The sequence below is a fragment of the Hippocampus guttulatus genome, chromosome 2 (genome assembly GCF_054856545.1).
Source record: "Hippocampus guttulatus isolate MCC_2025c chromosome 2, RoL_Hgut_1.0, whole genome shotgun sequence".
Classification (NCBI taxonomy): domain Eukaryota; kingdom Metazoa; phylum Chordata; class Actinopteri; order Syngnathiformes; family Syngnathidae; genus Hippocampus; species Hippocampus guttulatus.
The window spans coordinates 29,921,698-29,931,283 of NC_141262.1; the positions used below are offsets into that span (position 1 = coordinate 29,921,698).

The window sequence follows — 9,586 nt, forward strand, 5'->3', positions numbered from 1 at the left end:
TAGAGCGAATCCTGTCGGGGTTTTTTTACGTCAAAAAACGAGTTTGTCCGAACTCAGGTGAGTCACGGAGTGCAGAGGGGGCGTAACCGGTAGTTAGACGTCGAACGACGACTGCGTCGGCCCGCAACGCGTCCAAGTCGAACCAACACCAGCCCCGAGTTTGCCAAGGAGTGAAAAGAGTTGACTTTGTGGGCATTCCTATCCCCTCCGGTATCCTCAGCTCAAGCGGTGAGTGTGCGTTTGTTCACTTGTGCTGTTTTCGTGACGCCAAATTGTTTTCGACCCGTCCCGACAGGTGTCTTTCTCATTTCCGGTCTGAGCCTCTTTGAAGGACGCCAACGATTTCATTTCCATGTTTTGCCCTTTAAAACGCTTCTCGTGACTCATGACGAGCAAACGGATCGTTGCCTTTATTATCGGCCTCAACGGTGCAACGAAATTTTAAAAAAAATCACGTTTGTTTCACACTCCTATTGTTGTTTCTTAATGCCAAGCCTACTCCCCTTGTTATTATTATTGCTATTTTAATGGGTCAAAACAGTGGGATCACGCCCAATGTTGCCGAATGGGCTTTAATTAGAGTCTCCTGATATTGATTTGAGAGGCGTAAACAGGAAGTCGCGTCCAATGCCCGAACGGGAGTGTCTTTTTTTTTTTTTTGGTTTCCCAACGTTCCAATACCGAGAGCAAGTCATCATTATCGTTTCGATCCTCACTTTAAAGTTTAGAGTTTTAAAATCTCCCTTCTCACCACACACACACACGCGCGCGCGCTCGTGCATTTGCATTTAAAAGAAAGAGAAAGAGTAATTACTTGGGTTTCTTTATAAATTTGTCGTAAAAGGTGTTTGGAGCTTCATCTAAGTCTGTGGTTCATCTAAAAAAACAAAACAACCCCCCCCCCCCAATAAAACGCAGCTCTTCAAGCACCACCATCATGACCACCATAAAAATACAGAAGCGTTGTGGGCAAAATGAAGGAGAGATATTATTACCCAAATGTATATTTGTCATTGTTAGACCTTTTTAAGGATTTGATTCTGACGTCACTTTCAGTCGACAGCAGGGGGCGATAATGCATAAAAAGTCAGACGCGTGGATTCCGCGGCTTAATTCTTATGCCACAGATGCACCAGTAAACAGAGTGCCACCAAGCTAGAATTGCTCTTTGTTTGCATTTCTTTCTGTCGCTTTGTTATGCATGTGGCTGTTCAACCCATTTCAGCCGAAAGGGCAGAAGGGACGTTGAAGCGTGCACGTCGGCTCATGTGAGGCCGTCGAGGTGTGGAATGACTGCGCGTGAGTTGTGGTCAGCACAACCTCTTGAATGAACGTGCTTGCGACTGCTTTGGAAGCGTGAACATCAACATCACGTTTCCTGTAGTTCCAGATCAGACCAACAAATGGTCAGGAGCAAATCCGGACCATCTCATTGGGTTTAGGTTCGTATTTTAACCGGACCGCATTTTCTTGTGTCAAAGCCGTACTTTTGTACGCTGACTTCTGCGTCGCGGTCCGGTTGCACCGTCCCAACACGTCCGGCTCCGGGAACAAAGCAGCCCCAAACCATTGTTTCCCCCTCATTTTCCAAGCTCGTCATCTTTTCGTTTGCCCGTCCGCGGGGCCAGCGGTTGCGTATCGAATTGGCTCACTCGCGGACTGGAATCTTCTGCGTGCGTTAAAGCGCCGACGACTTGTTGATTTGCAGTTTTTCAACCCACTTTCCTGAACCGGCGTCATTTGGCAAGCGCCATCGGGATCGATTAGCGTCGGCGCGGCGTTCTGAGCGGCGGTCATCCCAGAGAGCGCCATGGCGGCCTCGGGTCTGATCCAGGACGACGACGACGACCGCATCCGCCCCCACGTGGAAGCGAGCGTCACGGCAACGGCGCCCCCCTCACCCACTCACCCGGACGGCGGCCCCGCGCCCGCGGCCGACGCGGCGGACGGCAGGAGCAAGCGCGGCAAAATGAGCGGCCTCCTCCAGCAGAACCAGCTGGTCCAAAGCCTGAGCAGCGGCCTCAAGCGCCACTGCGACTACGTCAAGATCTCCATGCGCGAGGAGCGCGCCGACCGCCTCCCCAAGGAGTGGTGGAAGACGGGCGTGGCCTTCCTCTACGCTGTCTTCAACTTGATCTTCACCACCGTGGTCATCACCATCGTGCACGAGAGGGTGCCCGACAAGTCCGTGAGCCCGCCGCTGCCCGACAAGTTCTTTGACTACGTGGGCCGTGTTCCCTGGGCCTTCACCGTCACCGAGGTCAACGGGCTGATCTTGGTGGCATTCTGGCTGGTCCAGTGGCTGCTCCTCAAGCACAGGTGAGACACACGGGCGCTCCCGCGCTCAACCTGAGGAATCCCTCCCGTGTCCTGATGATTTCATTTTTTTTTTTGCGCGAAGGCACAAATGCATCCCGAGCTCGCGGAAGCCGACGTTTGGTCCATTTCCACCCACACCCTCCGTTAGCCGACGATGCCTATCAAATGTTTCGTCCGGGGAACAGCGCGGCAGCCTCTCATCTCGTCGTCAATAATCGGATATTGTCTGTCCATTGACGAGCGACGTCGAACAAAAGGAAACTTTGGGTTGTGAAGAACACGCAAGCAACTATTCCTCGCACAGTCTATCCAAATGTTACGGAAGTTTTCACCTTCCGTGATGTCAGAGATTTTCTCGGACAAAGTTAAAGAAATGACTCGGCACACAGGAAAATTGTCTTCAATATCGGCGGGAGCGGATCTCTGAGAGCGAACGACGGTTAGTTGCTCCGCGATCACACTCGAGCTCCCTTCCCGCCAATTCAGGCTTTTATTGTAACATACAAGGAAAACACTGCCCCCGATATTTGCATACCGCACCCACGGTCCGGCCCCTCGGTAGTGATGGGTTACCTGTGTTAAACATTGAACCACCAGTACATTGGCGCCTTTTCTGGCTGGTCTACATCGAATTAGCATGTTGTAGACTTTGCGGATGGCCAATGTCGTCTGGGCGCGACGGGTGTTCTCAACCCGTCTTTTGTTGTTCAACCGCTGTTCCCGAATTATTCATTCCCCTTTTGTGACCGAGTTTCGCCCTCTCCCCCGTGATCGCCCACCTGTATTGACGTGCTAATTGTGGACTTCAACAGCCCTCTGGCTTTGTGCACAGGAATTTGGGGGTGCTGGATACGCACCCAAACGTTTAGATGTGTCCAGATTAAATGAAACTTTAAACATGATACAATTTTGCTCATAGATTCCTCTAACACGTGACCATAATATTGTGGGACGCGGATGACGTTACCGAGGACATTTTTTTTGAATCGTCCACGACTATGCATTTGGAAAGAAATCATGTTCATTTCCCAAAACTTGATTCGTTACCACCAGGGCCCCACCCAGAGCCATTTTTAAAATCAGATTCAGATTCAGAAAACTTTATTTATCCCCGTGGGGCAATTAGAGTTAAGGCCACTTCTGTTCCCATAACCCAAGAATTCATCAGCCGGTTACATTTGAAAATACAAATAGAATGAATGAAATCATTCCTGTTTTGGTCCCTGAACACTTACAACATTAAAAGCGATATGGAGTCCTCAGCAGAGAAAAATTGCCAGAAATCGGTAGGGGTTTATATTTTCCTTCTTTTTTTTTTGAGGGCGTGGGGGGACAATGTTTGAATGTCATTATCTTTGTTTTATGTGGTCATGTGTCAAAGTGTGTGTGAATGTGTGTGTGTGGGGGGGGGGGGTTGCGGGGGCGGCAACAAAAGCTGCAGATCACTGCCCATTTTAAAATAGCCAATGTCGGCCGCGGCATTTATCAGTGGGGCGCTTCCGACCATTGTGCCAATTTCATTTCCTTCCCATCAGAGCCATCGTGGGACGCCGCTGCTTCTTCCTCATCGGAACGCTCTACATGTACCGCTGCATCACCATGTACATCACCACCCTGCCCGTGCCGGGCCAACACATGGTGTGCGCGCCCAAGGTACGCAAGCACCCGCACGCGCTCCGCCTTGCCGTCATCACTTTGTGCTGATGCATGTTGTCGTGGAAACCTACAGCTGTACGACGACTCGGCAGGGAAGATCTGGAGGATTGTGCGGCTCATCTCCGGAGGAGGTCCGACATGCACGCGCGCACACACGCACACGCACTCATAGTCATTCGCGAATGGATGAATTCAGCGTGATTTGATGCTATCATGGAAATCAGCATTGCATATGGGGAAACAAAACAGTGGTCCTAAAATAGAGCTTGGTGGCACCCCTTCGCAGAAATAAGCCACTGGAGCTCAAGTTCTGCCAGATAAGTAATTCTCGATTCAGATATTATTATTGTCGTTGTTCCAACTTTTTTTTTTTTTTACTGGACTTCCACTTGAAGCAGAGGTACAGATACTTGTGTGCAAACGAACTGTTGTGAAATTGGAAGTAGCGATTCAAGCGGTTGACTGAAATGTGGCGAAATACGCATGCAGGCTTATCTCTGACCGGCTCCCACATGATGTGCGGCGACTTCCTGTACAGCGGCCACACAGTGATGTTGACCCTGTCCTACCTCTTCATCAAAGAGTGTGAGTTGGCAAAAGGCACCGGCGCACCTCCGGAGCCCGGCGCGATCTAACCCGAGCCCGCCGCCCGCCGCAGATTCTCCTCGCTGGATGTGCTGGTACCAGTGGATCTGCTGGCTGCTCAGCGCTTCGGGCGTGCTCTGCATCCTGGTGGGGCACGAGCACTACAGCGTCGACGTCCTGGTGGGATACTTTGTCACCACCAGGCTCTTCTGGTGTTACCACACCATGGCCAACACGCACGTAAGCACGATCCCGCCCAAAGCCGCCTTTCGTCCTCGACCGTGTTCTCCGGCACCGGGGCCGACCATGCGTGCCGGCGTGCTTTTTGAACTCGCGCAAAAGAAGAATTGACATTTGGAAAACGACCGAATTGTGTTGCGGCGCAGCAGAGCGCACACGATTCCCGCAAATCCCATCAAAAGCGATGGCGTTGCGATGCTTTGGAGTAGGCCGCCCCGAGAACTTTTCAAAGTGCGCAAGACTTGAAAGCCACCATAGCCGTAGACGCGGTGATGGAAAGAGGGCGCTCTGGGGATCCTCATCGCGTCCGTTTTATGGACGATCCGCGCGGCGGCTCGCGACGCGTTTCCGGTGTAAAGATTTGTCGGCGTATGAGCTTTGGCGTTGCCTTTACTGGAGCGGCGGCGAAATGAAGCTTCGTGAAGCACCGAACCTTTCCGGCTGCTCGGTTTGCACGTGGCCGAAAGAGCTTCGCTCGCGGTCACGGAGACCGAGCGCTAAAATGCGCGCTAGCAAACCAGACGGCGACCAGACGACCTCGGCGCGACGCAAGCCTGATTTCACAAATACTTCAGGGTACGTACCCGCATGTGCCGCCCACCCCCTCCCTCCCTTCCTTCCTGGCAGGCTCTCCGTCAGGCGCCCAACAATTTCCTGTCGCGCACGTGGTGGAACCCCGTGTTCAACTTCCTGGAGCGCAACGTCCAGACGAACGTGCCCGTGGTCTTCTCGTGGCCGTTGACGCTGCCGTCGTCGTGCCGACAGCGCTACCGCATGGTGGAGGGCGGGAGGGACGAGTGAGGCGCCCCGTCACGCTCAAAACGCTCCTTTTTGTGGCGAGGCGCCGACAAGAGTCAGCCGCCCGCTCGCTCCATCAACGTTGGACAGACTTGAAAAGCACACTGGTTGGAGAGCACAAAGCTCAGCGCAAGCTCCTCCTCGCTCTTTTCCGCCGACGTCGGACGTGCGCTTTGTCTCGGCTTAGCTCTTAGCATTTCGACGGACCGCTGGCGAGTTTGGCGCTTCTCTCCTTTCCTGGACGACAAACCTTGTCGCGCAATCTCTCCATTTGTTCGCTTCCCCTCTTCGGCTACCGAATGAAACGTGTTGCTGTTTCATGTTGTGATAGGAAAGACAATGAGCTCACACACGTTTGGGCGTCAATAAAGCCCGAGACGTGGATATCGCTCTGTCCGGAGCTTTTATTCAACAAGCCACGGCAGCGGCTTCCAAAATCGAAAGCCACTCTCGGTTGTTGCGCTTCAATTGTCACCTTCTCTTCATGAAACATTTGTCTTGAGAGAAACTTCATACTTTTTGTTTGCTTGCAAGGAGCCCCACGGCAGCATTCACACCCCAAAAAAGCAAACTTTAATGTTTAGTACAAAAAGAAGTCACAAGTTGGCAGCCTCCACCAGATACTCGATATTTCTTAAAATCGTCCTGGCGAACCAATCGAGCAAAGTTCATTTGTGTCTCTCGGTTAAAAGAAAAAACAAAAACAAAAAGTCGTCAAAATGCGACGCCCGGCGTTTCAGCGCCGCGTCAGCCGCTGACGAAGATGAGTCTGGCCGTGTGCGCCACGTCGGCGAGGTACAGCAGGAAGTTGAGGCCGGTGAGCACCGCCACGGTGATCAGGCGCGACTCGGCGCGACCTCTGGCCCCGTAGCGCTCGGAGAACTGGAAGACGGGCCAGACCACGGTCGCCGTCAGGTACATGAGGGCCGCCAGGAGGCCGCAGGCCGTCAGGAAGCGGGGGAAGGGCACGGGCAGCCAGCCGGTGCACTCGCCCACGCACATCACCACCACGCCCATGGAGAGGATAAAGCAGATGCAGTAGACGGCCATGCACCACCGCAGCGCCGTGTGGCGCTCGTACGCCGCGGGCTCGCTGACCAGGATGAAGATGACGCAGGCCACAAAAGTCTGGCACACCTTCAGCAAGCCCGGCGCCGTGGCCATGTAGCCTGCCACCTCGCCGGGCCGCGCCCGCGTCAGGCTCACCTCCGCCGCGTAAGCCAGCGTCGCCAGGCAGGAGAAGACGGTGGAGGCCACTCGGTGGTCGCGCGCCTCCCCGTCATAACCGCCGCCGCGCTCCCTCAGGAAGTAGAGCGGGAAGATGACGGAGGCGGAGAGGCAGAGGAGGGCGGCGTAGCACGCCGCCGTCACGGGGAAGTTGGACCAGGACACCAACACGCGCGCCTGCAGGCCCAGCAGCTCCACCAGCACCACCACGGCGGTGGCCGCGAAGCTGAAGGCCCAGCAGAAGATGCACCAGGCGGCCATGCCGCCGTGCGGCAGCCGGGCGCCGTGTGCTGCCACGCTGAACGCCACGCAGCTGAACAGCAGGGCGGCGACGCGCACGCTCAGCAGCCGGGACCAGATCACCAAGGGCATGATGGGACGTCACGGGGGGGGGGGGGGGGGTGGCTCGATCGGAACGGCGATGCGGTCTGCTCACGGTCTCGTCAAGCGCATTCCTGAGCAAACGAGACGGCCAAATGAACACGTGGTCTTCTTTTGAAAGAAAACCTTCCGGTGCCACCGGCCGCCGGCGATTGAATGACTTGTGTTTCTGGCCGTTTTAAAATGATGGCAAAAAAACATCGTCTCCCACATTGAACGAAGACGGACTTGCGCCGCCAAAAGGTGACGTTGAGCGCAAAGAAGACGTGACAGCGAATCAACGAACTGGATTGGACGCCTCGTTTTGAACCGGGGCTCAGCCACGGTGGAGGGCAAAGTTTGCACACCTGCTTTATTCTTGGCTGTGGCTCGCCGCGCAAGGTGAACTCTGTGGAGTCCAAGAAAAAAAAAGTTGCCTGAACTGCATTCAACAGGAAACATAGACCTCGTGATTGGACTGAATAACAACATTCTATGAAAGCAGGTCTGCGAAATGGAGCGAGAAAGTCGCTCAGATGCCACTTCCTTCCTGAGATTTGAACGGCCACCAGAGGGCGCCAGTAACTGGTCTCATCAGCCTTCGCGAGAGACTCGATGCGTTGAACTCAGACTGGCGTCGGCCCGATGCCAATACTGTACTCCGTTTCCATCATAGATTTTGTATTATTTTGGAATGGTTAGGTTCAGCATTACTGGATGTTCTTTGCGAAGCGTCTTTACGACAAATGACGATGCATGGTCAACTACGTATTGAGCAAGCTTTTGGAGGTCAAACTTAAAAATGAAAAGAGCGATAAAAACGGAGGGGGGAAACAAGGAAAGATCGAGTTTTTAGTTCAGCGTCATAAATACGTGTAGGAACACGCTGGAAATTGGATTATGGAGACAGTGGCGGTTCTGGGGGGGGGGGCAACGGGGGCCAGTGCCCCTGTAGCACCGATTCTGGCCCCCCCCGGTGGCCCCCCCTCCGAGCGCAGATTACGCAGTCGTGCCGAGTCGCCGATGCGAAAGGTGGAACTAAAGTGCGTGATTTAACATTCTAGTCGGACCCTTTAGTGCGCTGCGCCACTTAAAAATGAGCGGGAAAATGAGAAGCAGTCCGCAGAGAAGGAAATTACCACGACACGAGTGCTATTTGCGTGTGTGTGTGAGTGTGTGTGTGTGCGCGTGCGCGTGTTCGTGTGTGTGCGCCCGTGTGTGTGTGTGTGTGTGTGTGTGTGTGTGCATGCGTGTGTGTGTGTGTAACTTTTTTAGTCTCCCTTTTTATTTTAATTTTTATTTAACAGGATCAATATATAAGACATTGCCTTTTAAAATTTGGATGATTATATGCATGTAAAACATCTAGCTTCAGTGTATTTGCAATTTTCGTCCCCGGCAGGCTGGTACCATATCATCCCCTGGCTTGAATATTCTCAACAGACGTATTGTTACACTTGCAGACATTTTAGCCCTCCTAATACTGTTTTTTTCTCATCACTGTAATGTTATGACTACAATTTCAAAGTCTGAAGAAATAAAAAGTCAAATAAGATTTCGAATCTGTCTTTTTAGCCCTGGGTTGAATCTGCCCCCCCCCCATCAAAACCCCTGGCCCCAGCCCGGCCCCCTCAGTGAAATTGATCCAGAACCGCCCCTGTATGGAGAGTCTGATATTCAGAAAGCGAGCTGCACTGCATTTGTTTCAACATAAAGTGCGAGCTGAAACAGTTCTTGTCTTGCGTGCTTCCCGTTATGTTCTATGGGGGGGACTCTAATAATTACCAACATTTTATGACATTTCCACTGCATAGTTTTTCACTTTTTCCACAGACCACATAAAATGCTTTAAACGGCTTATTTTGTTTCGTACTCCTCGATAGTTTTTTTCCTTTTGTACTCTGCCGCTTCAAAGCAAGATCGTCTTGAGAATCCACCTCACTTTACTGCCCCCCCCGACCCCCCACGCCCTTCCTGAGCACGTACGTAGGGGGGAAGTCGATGCGATTAGCTGATGGATGACGAGAAGTGTCGAGACTACGCAAAAACTAGCACGTGTGCGTGACAGAGAAACAACGAAGCAGCAGAAGGCGAAAAGAAGCCCGAGATGCAGCTTACCTCGATTCTCTGCTGATGTCGACGGTTTGAAGTTCCTCAGTCTGCTTCTGGCACGCACGCCCCCGCCCCCATCCTGCCCCGACGCCCCGCCAGACCATGTTTGGTCAAAACGAGCGCAGTCGGTTCTTGAACACTCGTGGAAGAAGTAAGACTTGGCACACGGCGAAAACCCTTTTGTATTTGTTTTTGAAACTTCCGGTTCGGCATCTTTTTGCTTTTTGCGCGTTACACCGCGCGCGGAAACGAGACACAGTTCCCGCAGGGGGCGCTCACGCAGCCGAGC

At 53.0% G+C, this 9,586-nt stretch overlaps 2 protein-coding genes across 2 annotated transcripts; one reads left to right on the forward strand and one right to left on the reverse strand.

Annotated features, from left to right (window-relative positions):
- Positions 1–60: 60 nt before the first annotated feature.
- Positions 61–5,982, forward strand: LOC147209508 (phosphatidylcholine:ceramide cholinephosphotransferase 2-like). Its single transcript, XM_086105535.1, has 7 exons — positions 61–228; positions 1,709–2,319; positions 3,855–3,972; positions 4,049–4,106; positions 4,465–4,560; positions 4,634–4,800; positions 5,428–5,982. The coding sequence occupies exons 2-7, from the start codon at positions 1,811–1,813 to the stop codon at positions 5,599–5,601; spliced, it is 1,122 nt and encodes a 373-aa protein (XP_085961661.1). The 5' UTR covers positions 61–228; positions 1,709–1,810; the 3' UTR covers positions 5,602–5,982.
- A 166-nt stretch (positions 5,983–6,148) lies between these two features.
- On the reverse strand, positions 6,149–9,423 carry LOC147209509 (myeloid-associated differentiation marker homolog). Its single transcript, XM_086105546.1, has 2 exons — positions 9,304–9,423; positions 6,149–7,280 (listed from the first exon to the last, which is right to left on the reverse strand). Exon 2 carries the CDS (start codon positions 7,195–7,197, stop codon positions 6,346–6,348), a length of 852 nt encoding a protein of 283 aa, XP_085961672.1. The 5' UTR covers positions 7,198–7,280; positions 9,304–9,423; the 3' UTR covers positions 6,149–6,345.
- Positions 9,424–9,586: the final 163 nt, after the last annotated feature.